Here is a 26,939-nt window from a genome sequence, read left to right on the forward strand (position 1 = left end):
ACCGGAATTGAACCTACGGCCACTGCAGCAAGGATACAATCCCCTGTATATGGGGTGTGGCTCTATCCACTGAGCCACCAGGCACCCCACGAAGTATTTTGAAAGTCTCTCTCTTATTTGCATAGCTCAAAATGTGTGTTGTCATTCTACCAGAGGAGCTTCTGGCATATGAGGCCAAGCGGAGGGATGCTGAGGAGAACATGCGGGCTCCTCCTGAGCCGGTCAGGGCAAGGATCCCCTTCACCGCCTGCCTGCAGGCCTTCACAGAGCCGGAGAACGTCCCGGACTTCTGGAGCTCAGCACTGCAAGCCAAGTCAGCCGGAGTCAAGTAAGCAAAGGGCCACCTGTTCTTGGGCCGAGAGTGAACACTCTACATCTCAGTGTTTTTTCATCTCCTCACATCTTTTAATTAAAACCAATTATCTTTATAAAATTTGAATTCAATGCTCATTAAAATTTTGCTTTAACAAATTGTTATTTTCCTCTGCAGAACCTCCCGTTTCGCCTCCTTCCCAGAGTATCTGATTGTGCAGATCAAGAAGTTCACATTCGGGGTTGACTGGGTGCCGAAGAAGCTAGGTAATTATCTGTCGCCCTTTATCTTGGGATTTGAAATGGTTTTTGTTTTTTTTTTATTTTTTTAACTGGCCTCCACCAAAGTTGTAGCTCAGATGTTTTGTAGTATTTGTAGTGCTGTAAATGTCCAGCAGAGGGCACCATCAAACAGCAGTTCAAAGGCATGTACAACAGAGGGTGAAACTGTACATTTATGTAAACTCACGAGTGGCCTCACCTGCACCTCTGGACACAAACTGTCCCATCTTAAATCCTGTCCATATCTGTAAAGAGCCACTTGAGTTTAAGAGTCACCTGAATACCAAATTTCCCAAATTCAATTGACTTGTCATTTAGCATCTTAATTCCCTAAAAACTCAATGTGCCCTTGTCCCTTTGTCAGCAGCATCAAGGTTTAAAAGTTTTCTACTCAGTGCAGTTTTCACTCGTGGGATAGAGCCATATGACAGGTCAGTTGTTTAAACTGCTATTTATAGATCATGATCTTCAGTATTATATTTGGGCATTTTATGTGACCCACAGTCACAGAAAGCTTGCAGCGACTTGAATAACTGCAACAAGGACTCTGTTTAACTCCTCTTAACAGTAACAAGAGAGTTCTTCTCTTGTTCTCTTACAAGGTTCCCATGGTCATGAAAAACCTGGAAAAGTCACAGACACTTTTTTCAGGCCTGGAAAAGTTATGGAACTAGTAAAAACCACTGAAAGTTTTGGATTTTTGCTTTGTGTAATAAATTGTCACAGTAATTTTCCTTTTGATAATGTTTATGTGATAAAAGAGCAAATGTATTTTCTGTAGCTGTCAATTTAATGTTACTGTGTGAGTGAAATTTTGTGTACCATCACATGTTTTTTCCAAGTCTCAGCCAGTTAGCTGCAATTATTTTTAAAAAGAGTTTCAATCTGATATGTTTGAAAAATGCAGGGCCAGTAGGAAAAGCAAAGAACCTCAAAAAACAACTAATTTTTGGTTTCTTGAAAAGTCATGGAAAAGTTCTGAAATGTCCCTGGAAATGTGCGGGGACCCTGTACTTATTATGATTTCATGGCACCACCTAAACTTAAAAGATATATATATATCAGGAATCAAAATCATGCATCAAAACTCCAATAACATGGACACAAGAGCAGTGTATAAATGTGTGTCTTAAGACTTACAAAGACCAAAAAGATTTGGACTAAGTCTATGGACTTAACTGCTTTTGAAAACACAGCTTCAGGAGACATACAGTGATCCCCATTAATGTCAATGCTTTGCTCAGTAAAGTTTTATATTTGCTTAATTCTGCACAGACTTGGCCATAGATGTTCCAGACTTTCTGGATCTGAGCCGGCTGCGGGCTTCAGGGCTGCAGGCGAGTGAAGAGGAGCTGCCTGACCTCATGCCTCCCATCGTGCTGCCTGAAGACACCAGAGGTACAGAACATCCATTTTAAGCCAAGAGTAGAAGTGGTTGCGTGTGTGTGTGTGTGTGTGTGTGTGTGTGTGTGTGTGTGTGTGTGTGTGTGTGTGTGTGTCCGTACAGATACAGTTGTATGTATTGAGAGGTATGTCAATACAGTTTGACACTTTCTTTTGTGTTACTGTTAAACAAGGCAAAGCACTGTGATTACAAGTCCGATAATGTAAAGCAGTGGTTCCAAACTGGTGGGTAGCGATCCAAAAGTGGGCCGTGGATCCCTTCTGAATGAAAATACACTTTATTTTAAAACAGTGAATTTTCAGCACAGGAACATTTTATTTTGAAGTGTGGTCTCCTGCTGTACATGCTGCACATGGTAAGGTGTAGGAAAAAACACCACATTCAAAGAGGAAGCGAACATCGGACTCCTGCAACAAAGTCTGAGTTTGTCGGACTCATCCCCCTCTCCTCCTGTCTGAACTATGAGCAGCCTCGCTCTCTTTATATTACGTTATTACTGACAGCGTTACAACCTGATGCCACCCTTACATATTTGCGCACGTTACAGGTTCCATCTTGTGTGACGCCGCCCATGTACATATCTTGGAGATGCGACAGGTGCCATCCAGCCATCCGCTGGCGTGTAAAAACACGACGCAGTCCCATGGCCTTCCATGCGCACATGAAAGGTGCCTTTTGGTGTTGTGCACTTACTGCAGAAGCACTGAAAGAGTGGCACTATTTGACGAGCTAGGAATGGGATCAGGCTGTGTGCAGAAGTGTAGTTTCCTCTCAGACCAGTAGAATCACAAAATGCCGAAAGGTTATTATGAAATCTTTTCCCAATGACACAAAAAAACTGCCTACCGCAGCTTTAATCTGACATTTCATTCTGCATTCACCTCGTCAGCATATTCACAAATAAACATTGGTGCCAACATTTGGTGCTGCCTCAGATATATTCTGCTGTTTTCCGATCAGACATTGCTCCATTTTTCTAACCCAGAATTCACAGAGAAGGATCCCATGGCCATGAGCTGCCATGACTCACCTACATCGTCCTATATTTGCATTCACGCATGACTACTTAGGGGAAAATGAATAAATAAAACAGCGTTCTTAACTGCTGGAGGCATTTTTGGCCCTTCACGTACAATTTCACAGTCCTTTTATTGATTGTAAAGGGCACTGTTTTCTCCGAGCACCTGTTTGTTGTTTTTTAACCAGATAACCGAACATATGTTGTCCACTCTAATTATATACATGAGTGTACAGAATATTAAAAACACTTTAAATGCATAAAACGGTAGCAGATCGTTCCCAATAAACTAACACAGTGTTGCTTTGAGAACTACCTCGGATGTGTGTTGTTCCTAAGCTGCTACCTGACATCCTTTTCAGGAGGTGTGGGGTATTTTTGTGACAGAGACAAATGATCCGTGAAATTGTCTCTAATATGATGTTCTGCTCAAAGCCACCCAAGTTTTCTCTTAAGGGCATATTGAGTGGAATCCCACGGGAAAGGCTTGCTCAATCAATTACTGAAAAGTTGTTGTGTTCACAGTGTGGCTAAGCCTAATAAGTTATAATGATTTTTTAAGATCCCCTTGTAATGCACATCCCTGAGCTCTGGGAACAACCTGCCAGAAGCCAGCCGTGTGTTTTAAAGCACAAACAGTATTGTTGTTACTTTTCATGAGATTTTGTTGTGTCAGACCGTTTGCTTGGACAAATTTCCAGCCCAACTTACAATGTCTTTGAGCCTTTTGCGTGCCTCTTTTCTAACAGTTTATTTTAAAATTTTGTTTTTAAAATCAATTTAGTAGTTTCACTTAGTTTCCAGAGTGGATTTGCTAATTTTAGTTTATTTTTAAACATGTTTTGTTTTAGTTAAGCTTTTATTAGTTTCAGTATTATTTTTAGTTTTTCTGCCTCTCTGCTGGTGATAGCTGTGGCTGGAGGCAGCCTGGACTCAGCAATCAAGACAATCAATTTTGGTGATCAAAAGTCAAGTTTGCTGTGGCCCTGCTTTCATTTTGTTCTTATGAACGCAGAATCTCAAGAACACCTTGAGGGAATTTCCAAATTCATATACTGATAATGACAAAATTTTGCATAATTTTTTAGGATAAATTGATGAAATAAAGATATTTTTTTTTAATTCCAGTTTTTATTATAATATAAGTGTATTCGTCAGGAGCAAGATGTTAAAATTTCAGAATAGGTATTGCAATACAAACTCTTTTTTTAGTCATGCTTTTTTATTTCCATGAGAAAAAAACAGTGTCTACAGCAGCCTAAACCGTGACAAATAAACTTGTACATATGATGCCAGATGACAAAATGGTAAAAGTATATTAAATAACAAATTATTCAGAAAAAAAGATAATAACAACAATAATAATAACAAGATACATTTGCACAGCAGGTTCCCAGCATCTCCATATATCTCTGTGATCCCGCACCTGCATTAGCTCACCTGCAGATAGAAACAATGTACATACTGTGCATATAAGCCACTTATCAAAGTGGGAAGACATTTATCAAAGTGGGAAGAAAGATAATAAAAAATAATAATAATAGTTATAAATTAAAAAGTATAATAATGATAAATGTTAAAAAAAAAAGTTCAAATAAAAACATGGATACACAATCAAGTAAAAATAGATAACAGGAAAAAGAAAAACTAATACAAATTAAATTAAACATTACATAACAAACACAACACTTTGTGAAGGTAGTTGACTCACAGTCATGTCGACATCCCAGTCCCAGTAAACACATGCACCAATGCCTCCTAATGCTTGCTGTGTTGGCAAATTTGTAAAGAAGACATTTCCTGTGCATTTTATTTATTTTAGTTAGTTTTGTAAGCACAAAGTATTGTTTTTATTAGTTTACTTTTTTTTCCCCAAAGCCTAGTTTTTATTTCAGTTCATTTCAGCATTTTGGTTTTTAGTTTAGTTTTAGTTAACTATAATAACCTCTCCCCCTAGAAGCCAAGACTACATTATCCCTTTTTGAGTTTGTGTCCTCTGTGATTGTTCTCCTCCCTCCTCCCCCCCCCCCCCGTTGTTTGCAAAGTTCAGCTACATCAAGTTATCAGTGTCCTCCTAAATATTTTAGCAGGCATGAAGCACAAAGTGTTCTGCGTCGTCTCAAGCTCCAAACACAAAAAGGGGTCCGGTGCAGAGACGCAGTAACATCTGCAAGCAGCCTTTGCTGTGCTTCACACGTGCTTCACACATTGATAGACTCAGGAGGGGTTTTTACAGAGTCTTTTAGCTGGATGTTTCTTAGGACAGAAAACTCAGAGGACAAAACTGAGGTCTGAACATGTCTGCCTTAATATTTCAGCACTGAACGTAATCTGCTGTACCTGCTATCTCAGACCTCCAAACACATGAAATTGACCTCTTGAAAGAGTGCAGTATCTACTTAAAATTCTTCAGTTTTGCACATTAAAATGTCATTTCTTTGAACTGTTACTACCTTGTTCAGGCAGCATTGCATATCTACGCCTGACAGCAGCAAGCTGTGCAGCTATCTTAGAGGGCCACCGTGAAATCGATGCATAAATGTTTTCTCAATGTAATTTTAAGGTGGTGGAGTAATTTTAATCTCTGTTTTGTCCCATGTTGACTCCCAGCAGAGCTTTGAAACAAAGACCAGCTGTGTGTTAATCATGCTGCTTAAACTGTGAAATTAAAAGAGGTCAGAGGAAATGAGGTGCTGTTTTCTATGCATCTTCTGATTTATTTATGTCACATTTATATGATCGGTTTTGTCGGTCGCAAATTAACCACTGGCCCATTATCCCCCTGGCTGGCATCAGCAGTGATTAATCATTGGTCACCCCTTTGCCTCCAAAAGGCTTCAGTGCCTCTCATTGATTACGCAGCACCACACAAATTTGTTTTCCTGTATGTTGCCACATTATTTCTCATCGGTCTGCGTATCATCCATTCACTCAGTTATTCCAGACCATTAACAAAATGGAAAATGAAAAGAATGTTTTCTTTTTTTGTCTTTTTTTTTGCATTTCCATTAAAAAACAATTAAAAACATATAGTAATTGATTTCTGGTTTTGCTACTCTGACTGTATCCTTCAATATTACTCATTTTTCAATTTCATATGCCCACTGGGTATTTCAAATGATCAATGATCTGTTTTTCTAAATTCTGTGACAATATTAAAGCAAGGGAGGAAGCATACAAGTAATTGGAAAAGCAAGATAAACTAAAACTACAACTGACTTAATAAAAACTGTCAGAAAAAGTTTTGGTGACAAAAAGACAAAAATAGCGAAAGAAGATTTTGAAAAGAGGCACAGCGGGGCTTTTATTGTGTTTTGATACGAGCAGGAAATGCTCAAGTTGTGATTGCAGGTCTTGTTGTGAACAGTTAGAGCCGATCAATCTGCTCACTGCAGGTGGTGACAAGTTCCCCGCCACAACCGCTTTCTGACATCTTGAGCCCATCCTTACTTGAGTCAGCCCTGTCTGTAAAGACATATGCCCAGTATGATTAAACAATAGCAGCCCCGTAGGCCAACCCGGAAGCTAACTTTGCCCTTTTAAGGATTTTTGAAGCCTTAATGCACTTTCCAGAAGTCAAAAGGTATTGATAGGCCAAAACTTATTACACTGCAGCTGAATGGCCACTGCTACGAGGTTGTAAAGCTGTATTCGGCTCGATGACGTTCTTTGGTCCCATTTGGCCATTTTTTAGCAGTTGTCTTTTTTTAGGACACGTAAAATCTTCAAAGTTCATGAGTTGGGTATTACTATTTTATTTTATTTAGTAGAACAAAACCCGGAAGTCTCTTAAGCTTGCGTTTACCACATACCTATCTAAACCTTCCATTCAAAATCTTTAGTTGCACAGCTGAGAGATGGTAATCTCCGGCCGGTCATTACGGTGATTCAGAAACATTCAGGAGGAAATCAGATTGTGCGAGCTGTGTGAAGTGAAAAGTGACTCCCATTTCCTCTCATACTATACAAACTATAATGACTTAAGAGAGCTAATGTTCCATGAAATGGCTCAACTAAACTCTGATATATTCTGGTGCTCAAATAAGCAAAAACTGGAATAGTTGTTTAATTTTAATGCCTTTAAGTAAGCCAATTTTGTCTCAAAAGCCTGGCAGAAAAAAATGCAAGAGAGATTGTTTTTGTACTTTTCAGTGCCACATATTGAATTTCTCTGTGAGTGTTCTTGAATTTTATTCTTCTCAAAGATGATTTGATTATGAAGGATGCTTTAGTCGATTTTTTCCACTGTCTTTGTTGTTTTAAGATGCGCTGCACTTTGAACCTGGCTTATTTGATTTTGTGGTGTTTTCTAAGCCCATGCAGTCTGGGCATATTCTTTGTATGACACAATTATAAAAATGTCATTAATTTATCTTTGAATGAATTAATATTCTAATAAGTACAAGAAACCTTATACAACAGGGTTGTCTGCAGCTTTAAAATACCTTAAATTCAATTTTATAAACATTAGGCCTCAGATTTAATTGAATAGTCTTAGATTTGAATTAGTGAGGTCTTAATTGTCAAAAATGCTTTATCTAATTTCATTTATCCATATATAACATGATGTTACAAATCTTCAACTGATCTGAACACTATCTCTTTAACTTACACTTGCACTTACCTGTTTTAATTCATCTGTTTTAGTTTGTCTTTTAATTCATCTTCTAATTTATTCATTTATTCCATATTGATTGTTTTTAATTTTATTATTATTACCATTATTTCCGTATTAACTGCTTATATTCTTTGAATGGTATTTACTCGTATTGGTATGATTTGTTGGTTGTTTTTTTGTTTGTTTTGTTTTGTCATTGTTTGTATCTTAATTTCTAATTACCATCTGTCTTACTTCTAATATGTTTTCTCCTCAGATCTCTTGTTTATTTCTAATTTAAAATTTGGCCTCAGTTTGGCATTATTGTTTGGCTCTTATAGCTATGTTGCCTCTGCAAGAAACCCTTCTTGCTTCTGCTTTGCCTTGTTTGTCAAAGCAATTTGTAAACTCTGTTTTTAAATGTGCTTCATAAATAAAGTTATTATTATTAGTATTATTATTGTTAGTAGTATTAGTGGTAGTAGTAGTAGTAGTAGTTGTAGTAGTATTGATATTACCTGTTGGCAAAATGTAGATTAACTCAACTCACTTATTTTACATAAAACCTATTCTGCATGGTCTACATATATATTATTTACCTTCATATTTAAGCTACAGTGCTTTAGTAAGAAAACGATCATTTGTCCTAAATTTCGTAAGAGATGAGCTTGAAAAGGTCTTGAAAAGCATTCAATTTAAATTCAAATACTTGTTGACACCCTGTGCAAATTTAAGAAAACACACAAAGTCGGTGATAATGTGTTATCTCCCTCACCTGAAATAGGTTTCTTCTCCTCTTTCAGATAACTCCATGGGCTCCTCAGACTGTGAGTATACATTTCTCCTTTACTCAGTGATCTCAGTTACTCAGTGCTGTGTACATGCATATCTAACTTTTATATAAATAAAAGCTATGCAAAGTGTATTTATAAGCACCAAGCAGTGATGATGAATGCTGTACCTCTGACCATGTATACTTTAGCAGGTGCTGCAGCTGCTCACCACTTCCAAACAAACTTTCCTTCTCCACGTGGCTCTGCTAGTTTCAGTCAGGCTCATTTCTCTCCTTGATAAATCATCCCTCGATAAAGAAACGTCCCCAGGGCTGATTCTCCTCCGGTCTCTTTGTTTAATGAGGCCCAGTGAGAGAGCCAGCGCAGATCTGTTTGGTTGTTTAAACTGGGAGGTTACCGGTGGTGTTGAATCAGCAACTGCTATGTTTTTAGTTATTGATGTCGGTTTGTCGTGTCCCCAGCTCCAGAAATAGACGAGGCGGCAGTAATGCAGCTGGCAGAGATGGGCTTTCCGCTGGAGGCCTGCAGGAAGGCAGTCTACTACACAGGCAACATGGGCCCCGAGATGGCCTTCAACTGGATTATAGCCCACATGGAGGAGCCTGGTAAGGAAACATCACTACATTTTAATTGAACATTAGCACAGAGACAAAAACAGACACAAATGTTGATCATTTTTACTGTAGAAATAACAACTCAAGGTTAACATCTACATAAACAACGCTTTCCTGAAAAACCTGTTGTATGCAATCTTGACTTTATTGTATAAAATGAAAAAAAAAAAATTACCTCTAGGATAATCACAGCCTCATGAAACTTCACAAACTAGAGACCTTGGGCATTCAGAGGATGGATGGCTTTCCTGATAATGTCTTTTGTGGGAAACATAAAGTCCATCGCTTAAATAAAGACAGAAACTTTTTTTTTGCCCACCACAATGCACTAAAAAGGTGGTAAAAAGTAATGTAAGTAAAAGTAAAGATAATGATGAAGATGATCACTAGTAGCATAATTCAGAAAGATCTGCCATATTTTATGTGGTTTTTCAGGGTAGCACACTCCCCTCAACAACTGAGTGTGACAGCAGAGTTGTTGGTTCTTGCGGGTCAATACATTAAACCTACATGCCAGTGGTGTCAGAAAGGTTGTAATCATAGACGGTAAAAAGGAGCAGACTCAGCCTGTGGGTCTGAAAAGTGAAACCAATGTGGAATAACGTGATTTTTGAAGATTGGCTTTATGAGATACTTATGTATAGTTATTGTATTACATTGTATTACATGCTCCCAGCTTACAGAAACAGATGGGGCTTGCACCACACAGATCATTACACTGCTGTCCAGAGGGGTTGATATCAAAATGTTTCAGTGTTTTTTAGTGTGTCTTAGTGTTTTAGTCATTTTAAAAAGGACCATCTTAAAAAAAATCAACATCAGTGTAAGTGGATGCTGTATTCAGAGTATTTTCATCACTTTACGTCGTCGTCACACAGCCTTTTCTTCTGCACTACATGTTCTCAACCATATAACTTCTGTAATCCTACACAGAAGCCAAACGGAGCCATATACTGTATCTAGCCGCCAAATGGCCAGCAAGGCACAACCCCATTGTTTGCAAAATTAAGTTGTATAAAGAAAAAAAAATGACCCTATTTCTTATTTAACGTTTTTGTCAGTTTTTGTCTCAGTAAACATATCCCTAAGAGTTTAGGCTCTCAGTTGCTGGTTTCAGGCGTAGACTGTATAAAAATTGGGTTTTGCTATCATGACGTCACCCATTGTTTTCTAGTATGCTGTTTTGAAGCCTGGAGTTCAGCATTTCATCCATCGCCATCTTGGTTCTTTTGGAGCCAGAAATAACCCAAAAATACTGCTGACCAATAATCAGGACAGCAGTAGAAAGAAACACAATTGTCCAACAATCTCAGTAAGCTGAGTTTAAAGACTTCAAGAGGTGAGCACAAGATATGGCGGATGAGCCAAGAAAAGAAATTAAGATGCTGCTTCACAAGGCAGTACAATGGTCGGCCAAGAATTTGATTAGTTCAGAAAGCCAGTCAGCTCACATGTGAAGCTTGTGTTGCACTTTTTTGCCTATGCATACCTGCCAAAACATTTCTGCGCAAGTATGCAAAGCCAAGGCAAGTTTATTTGTATGGGCCTTTAAGCACAAAGGTAATTCAAAGTGAGAGACACATCACATCTCCAGTTCTTACATTAAAGTTAAGTTGTTTTTTGCAAGTGTCAGACTTCTTGTGTGTACTCCAGGTGTTTGTCTCTGCGTGTATGTGTACGTGAGATCATCACCAGAAACTTTGTTGGAGCTGACTTTGTCTCTTGTAGTGCATCTCAGCAGTAGAGACGCTCCCCTGAGGCATTGACTCGTGTCACTTTTATTTCCCTTGTTCGCTTTAAAGAGCCTCTACAGTGGAGAGAAATTAGAGCAGCCTCCCTGCCTGTTAGTTTTTAAATGGGCCTAATGCATCTGCAAAATGGGCTGCATTCAGGCTCAATAACCTCAGTGAAACGGTCCCTCCCTGCCTGCTGCACACCGCTTCTTCTTTGTCCCCCACATTTGTTTGGTTCCATCACTCTCCCATTAACATCACTTCAACCTTTTTTTTCTTTTTTTACAACTAAATTTTTCACTGAATCTTTTTTTTCACTGAGGTTGAACCTCAAATTGCTGCACTTACAAAGGTCAAAAAATGGCACATTTTTATAAGAGGTGCATTTCCAAAGCCCTGTGCAGACAAGATGACTCAATTTTTATGCTATTTATCGTAATTATTTTTGAGTGAATTTGGGGAAAACTGATATTGAACAGTGTATGATGCAGCAGCCAGTAGCTCCTCAAATCCTTGCTACTTTTTTGCTATACTTTTGTATTTTTTTTCGACACCATGACCCCTTCTGCTGAAGCACAACTTTTCTATGATAGAGAAGCACTTATCAACATGGGGGAAAGTTGTATGGGTTTTGGAGTGAACACAGCAGACCACGAGAGGATCCCCACCGATGGCATGTGCCAAGTGGCAAATCAGACCAGAGGGGAGAAATGAAACTGAAAGTGCCTGACAAAGAGAGGGGGGAGAGCCAGTATCAGGGCAAGGCTGACCTGACTTGGACTGAGAGCTTCTTCACTACCAAGCCTTCTTCTGGCTAATGACCATTCGCAGGAAAGTGAAATGGATGAGATACAATTAAGGCTCACTTAGCAACGGGAGACTAGAGATTCTCTAAAAAATGCAATAAGTATGTGTACTTTAGTGGATAATAACCTGAAAAAGACAATAGTTTCTGTTGTGTTAGAATGAACCGTTTATATCTACATAGAGAGCAGGTCCTCGTCCACGGAGTCTGCCATGTTGCACTGCCATGTTTTTACAGTAGCCAAAAACATAAAAATTCTGCACAAATTGATTTTCCTGTTTTTGCATCAGCCACCAAAGTTAGCAGCTCAATACAACAAAGATTCTTTCCCAAAAGACTGCTTTATTTTGTGTTCTGATCTTTCTTTCTTTTCTTTTCTTTTTTTTTTGAGAGGAAGAGACCTTTATGGATGATTTAGCTCCAATTTAAAACCTCCTGAACGATGAACACTGAAGGAATTCTTAGTCAGTTAGTTCTTAGTTTTAGCTGGTTGCCGTCTGCGATCCTCACTGCTCGATGCCACTAAACTCCCCTAAATCTCACACACTGGTCCTTTAATGTGCAAATATGAGCTGTTCACTTAAATCTTTATTTTCTCTGCCTGCTAGACAGCCTTCTTGCTGTCACATAAAAACAGCTGTATTATGGGTAATCGAAAGGACACAAGACAAGGATGCAGAGATAGAGACAGGAGTGGGAGATAAGTGGTACGCATTTTCATTAATGGCGAAGGACGGTAATGAAAGCTTTGTTTACGACCAACAGTCGAGTAATTATAGCAGGAGTGTCCTTGTTCCTAGGTTGAGGGTCACTTCACTTTCATTTGAATCTGTCTTGCAGTTCACTTGGAAATGTCAAGAAATTTATTTTTGAATGTTTCATGCAAAGGCATGAACATTTAGAAAAAGTTTTCAGTGTTCAGGATATAAAGGACGTTTTCTGAACTGATTTTAATTCGTGTAATGTTCTTCCATTACACACTGTTCTGCACAGCTGAATTTTTAGCGATCTGTCTTTCACCTTTACATATACTTTGTGACCTGAAAGAAATACTCACTGGATCACCTAGAGTCAGAGATATTGATTTGTGGGCTTCCCAAACAAGAAAATGATGAAAATAAATGTGTTTACTTGTTTAATAAAAACAACAGTATAACTTGAAACTGCACTTCTGCACTCTCAGTGTTAAAATGAAAACTTTAACTGCCACAACAAAACAGCAAACAGATGTCTAGAATCTGCCGACTTTGACCTCCAACACAAATATATTCATAGATTTGTTTAAACCTAAATGGAGATCTCCACAGCATCTCATTATTATTCTCTCTCTCCTCTCTCAGACTTTGCAGAACCTCTCACTCTGCCCTCCATGATGGATCCCGGTCCCTCCACCAGCGACAGCCCCATGGGTGCCACCCCGCTGGCCAACTCGCCCCCCGAGGAGAGCATCGCCATCCTCACTTCAATGGGCTTCCCCCGCGCTCACAGCATCCAGGCACTCAAAGCCACGGTTAGTCCTGTGTGCCCACTCAGTTCATGTTTCCACTCTGTAAAAATAATAACCCTTTTTTTTTACATTAGCTGGCACCAGCACTTCTTTTCTAGGCTTCTTTTTGCTTCTAATAATGTGTTTCTGCCAGCAAGGGCTGCAACTACTATTATCATTGTCTTTCGATCGTTTACTTGATTTTATTGATTAATTCTTCGGTCTTTAGCATTTGTTCCCAACTGGTCCAGCCACTGGTCCCAGAGTTTTCCTTAGTCATTAGATTCAAGGTCGGCAGATAAGAGACGTTACCACATATTCAGTTTGATTTTTAATGTAAATAATACTTGGGCTTAAAACAGAATAAAGTAAAGCATAATGCAAGAATAAAGTAAAATTAGTTAAAACCAGGGGCGTTTCTAGGATTTAACGACATTTGGGGCATAGCCCAGACCTCTGAAGCCCTTTTTTCCTTTAAAATTCTGGTGATTTTTAAAAACTTTGTATTTTTAAAAACTGTTTATTTTTGCCAATGATTTTTACATTTTTTTCATGGTACTACTTTTTAAAAAATATTTTAGTGTTTACCTTTTCTCAAAATTTATGGCAATTTTGTTTTTCTGTTTAATTTTTTGTTGGTTTTTAAAGAAGACATGCCTTCCAAATCTGCGTGCCCGCCAAAATAGAAATTGACAAAATGACATCATTTATCACAGCCAGAAACTGTAAAAACAGAAATTATTCTTTAATTTTCAGCTTTCTGATGGTCCTTTAACACATCATATAGGATGAACACTTCATGCATTTTCCCAGAGTCACTGAGGGAAAATTCATTCTGATTTCCATTCAGAACGGACCCACGACCCACTGTTGAACCGCGACCCAGCAGGCTGGAGCCACTGGTCTATAAAATGTCAAAATTAGTTTGCGATTAATTTTGTAATTGATAACTAAATGAGTCATTTTTGCAGCTCCACTGCCGGCCAACTAAAATGAGTCCTAAGCCTCAATGTTTGTTATAAGTAGCTTGTTTATTGTTCCTACATTTGCTGCTGCACCTCAGCTCTAAAACATCTTCTCTTGTGACTAAAACCCTCCGCTGCACACAAAGTGATGTTTTGTGTTTGAGATGGTTTGTTTTAAATGACCAGAGGAGGGAAGTGCAGCCTGTGTGTGCAGTGGCGGCCACCATGACTGAGTTGAAAAAGGAAACAGTACCTCTTCCAGAGAGTCCGACTTCTGTAGGCGCTCACTTCTTCAGTCGCTGACTCACAGAGACATTAAGAGTTACATGGGATAAAAAAAAAAAAAAAAAAAAAGAGAAAATCTGAGTACAAAGAACCTCCCACTCAGTTTACCGCCGCAACGACCGAGTGACACCACAGAAAAGACAGGAAGAGTGTCTGAAATCACTCACTACTCTCCACTATATGTTGTGAGTTCACCATGTAGTCCTCTGCATAGAGCTCCCTAAATCAAGGGTCTTCTAAATGTTTTTTAAGGTTTTTTTGTTTTTTTTTCACGTCAACGGCCCCTTAGCTCAAAGCGTGACGGAGCAGGGAACCCCTACTACATATATTGTGTAAAAAACTTGGCCTGCTCAGTTAGCAGCAGTTGTAGCGTGGCTAGCTGCATTAGCTTCACCCTCTGAACTTGTGTTGGTGGTTTCTGTCAAAGTCTTATGCTTAAAAGCAATAGTATATAAAACATAATGAATGATACAGATTTACAACAAAAGAGTAAAGAGAAAAGCTAAAAAAAAAAAAAATAATAACTTAACGATTTACAATTTTTTAAATTAAAAATCATTTAAAAAATAGCAAAAGTGTCGTCGTCGGTTGGAATAAGCAGCATAAAAAAGGAATGTTTATAGCTGACGTAAAATTGGTCAGGGTCGGGGCTTTTCTAACATCATCTGGGAGGTTATTCCAGGTTTGTGCTGCATGATAACAACACGCTGCCTCACATTGTTTTGTTCTAACAGTTGGGACAGTCAGTAGGCCAGCCCTAGACGTCATGAGGGTCCTCGAAGGATCATGTGTCACAAGCATGTCAGAGATATATTTGGGCGCTGAGTGATTTATAGACAAGCAGCAATATTTGGTAATCAGTTCTTTGAGTGACAGGTAGCCAATGTAAAGACTTTAGAACTGGAGTAAAGTGGTCATATTTCTTAGTTTTTGTCAGGACCCCAGCAGTGGCAAGCTGAATAAGTTGAAGCTGAAAATAAATCATTATATATGCATGTCAGGTCACTATGTATGTTTGTATTTTTGTGTGACAGCCTTTACGTCTAAGACAAATTTCCTCAGGGACAAATAAAGTAATATTGAATCTTGACCCAGGTCTTTGATATTGAGTAGGTAGCAAGCGCCAGAAAAGTGCCAAAATCTGACGTTTATTGGAAAACCACTTGAGGCTGGCTCCAAATAGTAAATACAGATAGACCCATGTTAAAATCCCCAACTTTACAGCAGAAATAAACATGTTTACAGCTTGATACAAAAAACTTTTTTGACCTCTATAGCTAATTTCAACATTCATGACAACTGAATTTTTATACATTAAAAAAAACTGTTTTTGTAAAAAAAACATTTTATAATGGTCCGAAGATAAGCATGTTTATGGATGGGACTGATGGGACTGCTTAATTGAGTCAGAATATTTTTCTCAGTCTCTGAGAGGGATTAGTGAATGATTTGGACACAGCTGAAGACCGTCCTGTCAATAGAAACAAAGCAGGAGGTTGGCGTGAGGTGAGGTGTTGTCTGAAAAGAGGGCAAAGAGAGGGCGAGATGAAGAAAACTAACTTCGGTCAGTCATGAACAGACTTGGCTGACCTACTTGTTTGCATTCCAAACTACAAATTTAATAGGTCGAACATGTCAGTGATTAAAGACGCCTGCTCTATGTGGTGTTTACAAATAGTCCCAGCAGCATATGGACAGTAATGCAACCTTTAGGAGGAGGATATTTTATCAACCCATCTCACAAATTAATCTTAAATGCACAGTACAAAAGTATTGATTTTTTTTGTGTGAATCAAAAGGAATGCAGCTGCAGCGAATCTATTTTCTCCCTCCTTTTGAAATGGCTCCCAATTCTCACCTTTCATGTTTCATATTTCAAACTGCCCCCTCAGCAAAAATAGCACAGCAGACTGTTATTAAGGCACAGAAATAGACACCAGCCTTCCTTGTTTGTCATCCTCAAATACCACCAAACTCCCTGCTATCCATGATGCTGCTGAAGTGAGAAAAAAAAAAAGAAACACATATTCCTCATGAGGTGGATGGAGGTGTGACGCAGAGAGGGGTCTCACAGCCTGGTTTATTATTAGTCCAAAATTAGGAGGAGGAACTTTTTTTTCAACCTCAGTGCATTGACTGGTAGAGCAGGCAGCTTTATTTGCCAATCAAGACTGGTGTTCTGCAGGAACTCACACCTCTATTTTGGATTAAAAGCAAACATCCTCAGGGGGAACGATACCTGCCACCTCCCTTATAAATGACTGCTCATTTTCTCAGCATTGACTGTTTTTTTGAGCAGCTACTTAAACACACAGCAGCTTGGGAATGAGAGAGAGAAAACAAGATAACATGTGAAAACTTCTCCTCAGACTAGATTTTGTCCTTATATACACTGTACCTGTAGGCCAAATGTCTTCTATGTGCCAATATTTCCTGGTACAACTAGTATTTAGTAAAAGATTGTGCTGCTTCACTCATAATATGTATCAGGTTCTGTGTGTAGGGCAGGATTTTTCTTGAAAACGGCAATGTCCTGCTTGTTTAAAACAGCAAATGTAAAAGTTCTCTCAAAGGGGACCTATTATACTTTTCCGTATTTTCTGTTGTATATAATGGTACAGTTAGTCTTGAGTGGTATGTAATATTTCATATCTTCCTGAAATTTCACTAGGGTATACGGTATATGGGTGTGGTGCTAATTTACAGATATACAGTTAATAAATTAATAATACAGTTATTAATTTGAAGTATTACTGCAGTGTGTCAAAGCAATGTTTTGTTGTTCCTTAAATTTGGCACAGATGTCCACTTGAACTCAAAAATAAACTGATCCGAATTCGGTGGTCTTTAGGTTTTTGGCCAAACTCAAGAATTCATACACTAATTATGACAGAATTTCACACTAATATCTAACAAAATATAATGATAAAGTCATGAAATTTTGTATCAAAAAGGTCAGAGGTCAACTTCACTGTGACATCATTCTGTTCTGCAAAATCACTTATCTGGTCATTACTCAACGTCATAACTCATCGTCTTTGGTCAGATCATTAATTCGTGACACTAATCTTGGGTGTCCACCTTAAAACTGCTGACTGTAGAGATCTTCTGCGCTGCCGGGGGGGAAATGTATGTGAAGCATTCATGTTTTCACAGACATGGATGTAAACTGTTGATTATTCATGATAAGAAGACTCTGACCAATCAGAGCAGACTTGACTTTATCAGGAGGCCGTCTTTAAGAGACAGGCGCTATAAGGACGTGTTTAAGACAGAGGGTGAATACAGGTTTCCAGCACAGACAGTATGAGCAAAACAGTGTTTTGAACATTAAAAAACATGTTCTAGTAGAAACCCAAAACACTAGTATGAACGTGAGCATGATAAGTCCTCTTTAACTGGCTGAAATCACTTTACAGAAACAAACACATTCAAAGTTTAAAATATGAAAATTGTTCTTTTAGAGGCATTTTGGTTTTGAAGTCAAATGAACTCGCACAGTGATCTTCAAACTTTCTTTCAGAACAATAACCTCGAGCGAGCACTCGACTGGATTTTCACCCACCCAGAGGAGGAGGAGAGTGACGCCCTCTCAGACATGGCGGACACGGAGCCCAACGACAACGCTTTCTCCAACGCCAACTCACACAGCGACTCCACGCTGTCCCCAGACAGAGACACATCGGGCCCACGGGTCAAAGACGGACCGGGACGTGAGTGACTCTGCTTGACTGATTTCACTGATCGTGACTGTCTTGACTTTTTGTTATTGATCCTTATAAAGGTACTGTACTGTTCTTTTTCGATGTAGAATTTATTTATTTAGTCAAATTTAGAGCAAGCTCAGTAATCGGGGCAGAGATACAGCAGAGGCATTTAGCATGTTAGTATATTAATCAAACAACATAGAGACTTGCATTACAATGACATTAAAATGGGGTCAGAGTAAAAAAAAAAAGTGTCAGAGGGCTTTTTCTACTTCCCGAATTTTAATTTCACCTGGATGTTATGTTCTAATTAAAGCCAGTTTACTATCAGCTCCAATTAATGTCTGACGCTGAGAAACAGTGCACTGATGTCGCTGCTGGGCTCTGACCTGCTCTGCCAGATCCAACATTAGGCACAAAAACATGAGTCAGGAGCCTTTTAACTCTTAACACTCCTCACGGGTACAGTGTAAGAATGTATCTGCATACAGTCAATGTTGTTTAAACAACTACCACACAAAATGATATGTTCTGGTTTTCATTATTTTTCATGAATTCTCTTCAGTATTCACAGAAGCATTTTCTGAGCTGTCCTTTCCTGAACAGTGTGCTCTTGCAGCAGGGACAGAGTTTTTTGTTGTTGTTTTTTTAAATTCGTTAATATGCTATTATTTAAAGAAATATAGTTGTATGTTTTATCTTTTTCGCTTATTTTTTTATGCTGCGCTTGACCTATAACATGGAGGCATTTCTGCCATCAGCGACTTCCCTTCTTGCCTGCTGTGTTACACTTGTGTGGAGGCTTTAAAAGAGCCTTTATAGCCAAGACTCACACTGTATGTATGCTGATGAATCCCTGGTGTTACGTGTCCCTCCAGCCTCTTTCACATATCGTCAAATACCAGCGCTTTGTCACACCCCCCCAATGTGTGATACAGATGCTGGCAGCACCATTTGACTCCATAAACTATTCGTTCCCCACAGACCCCAATGTTAAAACGTCCAACTTTACAGCAGAAACAAACATGTTTACGGCCTGATACAAAAAAAAAGGTTTTGGTCTCTATCGCTAATCTCAAAATTCATGACAAATGTAGGGAGAGGATTTTTTTTTAAATAACTCACCTGTTTACATTTCATTTCAATTTTATTTTGCTGATTGAGGGCGGGGCTGCTTGAGTGACAGGTTGCCTGCGAGGCGTAACCACAGTCTATGAGTTATATCCACCCCTCGCTTTTCCACAGGTCAGGCCTCTCATACAAATATGGTCACTTCTGGCTCATTGGCTGACATGCCAAATTAAAAGCTTCAGAAAGGCAGTCCAAAAACCATTGGGTGACATCATGATAGCTACGTACAATATTTATTCAGTTTATGGTAATCCTACCCACTTTTCCCCTACTTTGACACCCCTGCCTGTGCATCACATAAAGACGTCAAAGGGTGCGAATCATAGAGATGCTGAAGGGTGCCTGTGGAGTCGAAATCGTTGAAGAAACAAAAAAAAAAAGCATCAGTATTTTTTGATGACCTGGGATGATAACGTGTTGGTCCCTCTACCGAGGCTGTTAATTTAAACAGGCTGTGTAACAGATGGTTTAAGACAGTTCTTCCCAACTGGTGCAGCCACAGGGTCCAAATTGTGTCCTTAGTCATTAGTTCAAGGTCCACACATAAGATAAATTACCATATTCAATTTTATTTCACAAAAAACCCTAGAACACAATGAAATGAAATACATATCAAAAAATAACGTAACAATTAACTTAAAAAAAATCGTAACACTTAGTAATTAAAAAGTACTGCAACCAAAAAGTGCATATATTTGCTTCAAGATCACTGACATAAAAACACTGCAAAGGCACAAGAAATAGTAGAAGAAAAGCAGGAAAAGGCACTTCAAAATAAAAGCCCTGTTTTTACACACTTGGCATGTTCTGGAGTCACTTTTGGTCCATTCAGAATGGACCCGCAACCCACTTTTGGACCGGGACTGACCAGTTGGGAACCAATGCTTTAAGACATTTAGTAATTGTGAAACACTGCTGTTATCTAAAGCCATATTCTCCGTACCTTTTTCAGGTTATGAGCTCTTTGGTTTCATCAGTCACATGGGAGCATCCACAATGTCGGGACATTATATTTGTCACATCAAGAAGGAGGGAAGGTGAGTTACACAGTTTTTCTACTTCATATCCATTCAGTTCATTATGACACAAAACTGACTGCATATTGTCAATCACTATGAGGGAGGTCTCGCCTTAATGTGTTTTCACCTCAGATAATAGCTTTTCTAAATAAATTAAATTATTATTACTGATTTTATTATCACATTTTTGCACCAGAAGTCTGACACTTAAATATTAAAAATTGAAGGGACAGTATGTTTTGTTTTTTTTTTTTAGACGGAGTGGAAAAAATAAATTGACTTATCTCTTCTGTCCTCACCTCAGTCACTTTTGAAACAAGTGACACTTTGTAAGTATCTCACTCTGCAAAAAAACAAAACAAAAACACAGTGTTCTTTTTTCCTGTAGGTGGGTGATCTACAACGACCACAAAGTGTGTCTGTCAGAAAGGCCTCCAAAAGACTTGGGCTACATCTACTTTTACCATCGACTGTCTAGCAGTTAAACTGAAGTTACCGCCTCCTCCACCATGCAACCTTTTAAAGAACCGCAGTCTTTCACCCGTAAGACTGGCAGACAACTATAATAACAGCCACAGTGAAAACGATGGAAATAACCTCTCAGACCAGCTGCTCGCCTTACTGTGATGTCATTCAGGAGCAAACCAGGAACTCTGGTCAGAAAAAGGAAAGCAATGTGCTTTTTGTGCAATTGTGTTACGTTCTGCTTTAAATGTATATTTCAGTGTTTATGTTTAAGAAAAAGAAACGGTTTTCTTGACAGTGCAGGTGCAGAGGGATGTGTGCAATTTCCACTTCTGCACACAAAATAATGTCACATATCAAATCTCATTGTTCCTCCTCTATGCCTTCAGCTGTTGTGCCAGTATTTTCGAAGGGGTACATTTTATAAATGTATATTGAAATGGCTTCACTGCCAGCCCTGAAATGCTCCGAAACTGCAACAAGAAATTACTGTGCTGCTGGTGGTTTTGCATTTTGCTTTGAAATACAAAAGAACGTTTTTAATCCCCAGAAACGGAAAAGACGTTAAGAATTAAACCATTTTTTTTTCAGACGCTGAGAGAAATCACTAATATAATGTAAGTTCAGACTGAAGGAGAGCACCGAGAGGCTGTGAACAGGTGTTAACTAGACTGTAGTTAAAAAAAAAAGTATCACCGTATCACCGGTTGAGTAATGGCTCAGACCTGCTCCAGTTCTACCTGAAGGTGAAGTTTGTTTTGTTTGATAAGAAACTCTCTGAGGTAAACTGGCTGAGTTTTCAAGATAGACGTATTTTCCTTCCCTGAAAGCACTTTCTGACCAAAACAAGTTCATTTGTCGCAACCGATGCAGTTAAAGTGAACTTTTTATTCACCAGCTATAAGCAATTGAATGTGATATCTTAAATGTCAACTTCAGTACTGCTGAACCCTTGAAGTGGCCGTTAGTCTATGAAGAGACGACAACAGTGCGTAAAATAAATGCAAAATAAAGGCAGTGCTGATTCTAAGATCACTATTGAATCACAAGAGCAGTGATCTCTTAATTTGCCCACATTGCAAGATATTGCTATAGTAAAACTTTATCTCTCAGCTGCAGCCGGTCCACTTTGGTTCCTTTATCACCCTGACAGATTCAGACTGTGACTTAAAAGTTACAATGAATGTTTTCACCTCACCTGTTGCCACTTTTTTACAGGTCAGTTAATTCATTTATGCATCTGAACTGTTTTTAAAGCAATATATGCAACCACAACCAAAACTGCTTTTAAACTTGCTGTATGATCAAAGCTGTATGGTGATCCACTCACAGATTGTGGTGCAGTGCTGAATGTATAACTTCATGGTGCTCACTGCAACCAGAACCTCCTGTTCAGCTTTAATACAAAACCACAGTGAACGAGAACTGGCCCTTTGCTGTTTAGTCACTATAAATAACCTCATGCTGGATTATCATCCACCGACACTCTACTCTCCTCATTTATCTACTCAGTATGTTCCTGTTGTGCCGGACAGATTCAGCGTAGATATTATGTGGTTGTTTGTCAAATATGTGTAAATTTACAGCTGCACAAACACTTAATTCCAGTTTGGTGATCTTGGCATGTTCAGTGTTGCACTTTTGGGTGCATATTTTAAAGGGGAGTTCTGCTTAAAATAGACTTTCTGAGCATTACAGTTTTACATTTTTAAGTGATTTTGAAGTCATTTCCGCTCATATTCAAAAAGAGGATGATCCTTTGAGAGTATATTGACATTTCTTAGAGGGCTGAAGAAACAAAAGGAGACTTGTTTTGATGCATATCTGGTAAACATCAAAAACTGTGGGAGGTAGTGGAGACATATGTAAAATGTCTTCAGTCAATCAGGCTATGCGTTTTCGCACCTGATTCTCGAGACATATTGTGGAATTTCCCGTTCACGCATGTAGCACACAACAGGAAATTATCAGTGTCAGAAGCATTCTCACCTGCTGGTTTAGGTACTGGTTGTTTGGTTTAAATAAGGGGTGGCGCCTGAATTGAGCGTGCAGGCAGCAGGACGTGACAATTACACATAACCAGTTTTTAATTTGGTCATAAACAACTGTTGTCATTCCTTGAATTTGTCTGACGATTTTAATTTCAGCCCTTACTGACAGAAGTTCCTGAATCACTTTTTCTTTACCCGCACATGTTTTCATGTAACTTCTTGTTCACGGTGAATTCTCTTGATAATTTTCTCTATTCACACATGGGCTCAATCATACATGACACAAACTTTGCATTCGGGAGCTGGCAGAATAAAGTCTGTTTAGTATCTGATCCAGCTGATTCAGACATTTATGTTCTCGCATACAGCTCCTCCGGGTAATGTTTAGATAATTGCAGGTTTATAGTGCACGTGTAAAAGGTCACAAGTGTCTTCTTGAGGGTTAATATCTTTACAGACAAAATAAAATGTTTATGGAAGCTTTCAGATAAATGTCCATTTTACAGAATACATGTTTCAGCAGCGCTCCCCTTTAACAACACTGTGCCTGGACTTCCCTGAGCAAAACTTCAGTTTTATTATATCTCGACCTCTCATCTTCATCAGATACTACTTGATAAACTGCTGCAGTGTTTTTTGTCTATGCAGCGGGGAATTCTAAAAGGTCTCTCTATGCAAGTCTTGTGTTTCCACCGTTCTTCCCGTAAAAAGTCATTTTGTCAGAAACCAAATGTATCCTGTCAAACCCCGTCTGTGATCACTGTCTCTGCCCTTCATCATCAATGAATGGGTCATAATCTTGTCGTCTTGCTCAATGATGTTTGGTCATAAATGTCTTCAGATTTTCTGTGCAATTAATTTTATTTCTCAGCACCTTTTGTCCCCTGAACCCCTCCCATCCTCCTGATTACGTTATCGTCGTTTTGTTCCAGCTTTCCCTCCAGCTCGGTCTCCTCCATTCTTTTTCTCTACGTTATTAAAATGTTACGGTTCAATTTGTCAAAAAAAAGGCTTTTTCACTGTCAGCATGTGCACTAGACGTTGACATTTAGTCATTTGGATTGTACAAGTGTACTTTTGTGAGTTGTATTCTCTTTTTTCATTTAACTAAATGTCAAAAAAAAAGGTTCTTCACCTGTTTTTACTCTGTTGCCTTTTTGCAAACAAGTTTGTGCCAATTCTGTAGTTTTCATTACATAGATTTCCTGAAGGGAATATTTTAAGTTGACTTTTGTAATGTATGCATTTATCCAAATGTGGCTTAGGTGTATGTGAATAGAGTCATGACAGTATACTCAGTGGCACTGTTTACTTACAATGTTTGGATAATTTAATAAACTACACCTTTGTTGAGACTTGGCCTCTTTAAAAAAGAACAAGTGGCTGCAGTTCAAGTGTTTTCTTTTGGAAAATAAAAACACAAAGAGCATAGAATATATAACAACTGTTTATTTTAAAATTACTTTCATATTGTACGTTTCAAAGGTGCTAATGCTTTCCTTGTGATTATACAGGGAGAGTAATATATATTATAGTAGGTGTTTCAGTAAGTAATTCATACTGTATATAAAGTATATAATTTCTAACTTCATTCATCAAAATATCATTTTATTCATACATGTCTGATGCATCAATAAATAAACCAGAACAAACTGCCTTTGTACACATGTTGAATTAAAGGAGTGAAGAAAGAAATATACACAGCATGTACTGATGATCTTTGCTAACCCGAACCAATGATACCATTAATAACATTTTATAAATGCTTCATAGTGTGAGAACTTGATATTGCATATAGACTAAACACATCTATAAATTGTGATAGCTACACTCAAAAAGCAATAAAAAAGTACTTTATAAATATGGAGAACCAAAGTGTTCAAAATTTAATTCCTAAATGCAGGGTACCTGCAGGTTTTTCAGGTCTTTCCTCCAAGAAATAAATGTTTAAAACACCTGTAGCAAACACTGACACTACTGTTGTCACCAGCTACTCAACTTTGATACAAAAAAAGAAATTTGAAATCCAACGGTACACAAGTATTTTACAAAAAATTAAATAAACAAAACTAGGAACAAAAGCTTTTAGCACTCCTGTATCGATACGATAAAAAAAGGGTATTGAAACCATTTCAAATACTCTATATCAATATGTAATGATCAAATGCCAAATGTGTCAAAGTTAAGAGACAAATTTAATGAAAATTAACTGAACTTCAGTGAGTCATTTTTTTCTCAGTTTATCCATCCTTTTTTCCCCACTTATCCAGGTCCAGGTTACATTATCATTAGAAATTATTGTTACAATGCATACTGCTGGAAAGTACTATGAAATATTACATAATAATAAATTATTCCAGGCCATATTGTCCCTGCTGGTTATCCATCACATTTCCATACTTTATATACTGTTATTGTGGTAAAACAATATACTGAATTTTGGCTTATTTCAGACTTCATAGTCTGTATTTATTTATGATGCATATGATTATTTTATGGAAGTTTTTACACTTTGGGTCTCCATATATAAAGCATTAAGAGCAAAGCTGTGACTTAAATGTTTTGCTCTGTTTACGTGTGTTTCTAGAGCTAATGAAGCTTACAGCATAACATTGTGATATGTATTAAATAACTTTTGAATGTTTACACTCACTTCATAAGTGTATGCATGACAATTTATGGATATAATGTTAAGCATGATCACGTTTCAACACTCAAAAGCATTTGGTGACAACAGATTGATGGCACTATTGGCTGGGGTTATTGAAAGTGTTACCAGTACATTTTATAATTTGTAGAAGCCATAATTACAAAATTTCTACAGAATATAACTGTAATTACCCAGTCGTAGCAATGTACCAGTTTTCAAGCTCAAGTGCAGGTATGTTTGAAAGAGATTTCAGTGCCTCCCACTCATTTTTCTGCTCAAGCCTCGCACACTGATTTGTTCTATGCAAGAAAAAGCATCTTGTGTAGAATATATACTGAATATATACATCACTTTTTGTCAAGGTTGCAGATTTTCAAAGTGCATTGTAGAAATATTGCAAGGAAACCTCATGATATATTTCATTTCTCTACATTAGTGGGCGCAAAAGAAAGCATTTCCATGTATTTCATGCATACAAATGAAAAATAGCGTTAAACCAAAAATCAAATAAATGTAGAGGATCTAGCATGCGATCAACCTCGATATGTTCCTCAGGAGCATGCGTTTAGCTAGGTCAGTTCACCTGAGAAGGTACAGTAGGTATGTTCTACAAAAACAAAACTGTCACCAGGCATCCTATCTCAATGCGCTGTAGTATGGTGTGCACAGTTTAGACTTTTAGCCAGCAATTAAAAGTTTCTTTAAAAAAATAAGTTTCTCATCTTTAACACAACTACAGTATCTTAAAATGCAAAAAAGCAAAGGCCTACAACCTCATAAGAAAACTAGAGTTGATTTGGAAATCACAACTTACCGGACATCATGTTTTGAGTTTCTACAGCTCACTGTTGACACGAAAGACAGCTGGGACAGAATATGAGTTCATATTTAAAAATGGAGGGCTACTGGCCTGAAGAATAACTCCCATGTCTCACAACAACCTGTCAGGGAAACTATAACAAGTACATTGGGTTTTATGGTTTATGGAAAGTGGGTGAAAGCTTGTCTTGGACGTGCAGAGACTCTGATCTGATACAAATGAAACACCCATGAGGACAGAGCGCTCAGCATGCTGGCCCAGTGAGCCTCTAGCCAGCAGTTTTAGATCACACAGACTGAGGTGGATGTCAACAGAAGCTTGGCTGAAACAGATGTATAGTGGGAGCTCTCCAAAATTAAAATTAGCTAAGTGTAGCTGTGCAGCTGTAATATCGATGCAAGTGAGCATCTACAGCCAGACTTGGGGCTCTGTGAGGCTTCACAGTGGGGCTGCAACAATGCTAACATGCTAATGTTTAACAGGTATAATGTTAGTCATTGTCACATCATAGGTTTGGGTGAGAGCGTGCTAACAGTTAAAAAAACAAAGTACAGTTGAGTTTAATGAGAACATAATTAGTTTTGCAGGTTTTTGGTCATAAACCTAAGTATTAGACACATTTGTATTTCAACATGATGGTGAAACGGGATAAAAAAATAAAGGGATCGACAAAGTTATTAAAATCCGTCCTGAGGGGGACAAGAATGTCAGTACCACCATTCATGATGATCCATCTAATAGTCCAGATGGGGATTAAAAAATTTTATTGATAACAAAGCCATTATAGATTCTGCTTATCAATTGTCTTATTGAATAGCCTACTGATCATTCTTTCTGTGTGGAAAATAATGGGCCTGCAC

The 26,939-nt window shown here is 38.2% G+C and overlaps 1 protein-coding gene across 3 annotated transcripts in view; it reads left to right on the forward strand.

Annotated features, from left to right (window-relative positions):
- The window catches only part of usp13 (ubiquitin specific peptidase 13), a 51,933-nt gene extending 27,948 nt beyond the window's left edge, over positions 1-23,985 (forward strand). For all 3 annotated transcript variants that reach the window (XM_042516409.1, XM_042516415.1, XM_042516422.1), the window contains exons 14-22: positions 154-328; positions 491-579; positions 1,870-1,992; positions 8,418-8,441; positions 8,870-9,013; positions 12,901-13,070; positions 17,820-18,009; positions 20,087-20,171; positions 20,542-23,985. In XM_042516409.1, the coding sequence (XP_042372343.1) occupies positions 154-328; positions 491-579; positions 1,870-1,992; positions 8,418-8,441; positions 8,870-9,013; positions 12,901-13,070; positions 17,820-18,009; positions 20,087-20,171; positions 20,542-20,638 (1,097 nt within the window). In that variant the 3' untranslated portion in view covers positions 20,639-23,985. The remainder of the gene's footprint in view (positions 1-153; positions 329-490; positions 580-1,869; positions 1,993-8,417; positions 8,442-8,869; positions 9,014-12,900; positions 13,071-17,819; positions 18,010-20,086; positions 20,172-20,541) is intronic.
- The last annotated feature ends 2,954 nt before the right edge of the window (positions 23,986-26,939 follow it).

This window comes from Plectropomus leopardus, chromosome 3 (genome assembly GCF_008729295.1).
Source record: "Plectropomus leopardus isolate mb chromosome 3, YSFRI_Pleo_2.0, whole genome shotgun sequence".
Taxonomy (NCBI): domain Eukaryota; kingdom Metazoa; phylum Chordata; class Actinopteri; order Perciformes; family Serranidae; genus Plectropomus; species Plectropomus leopardus.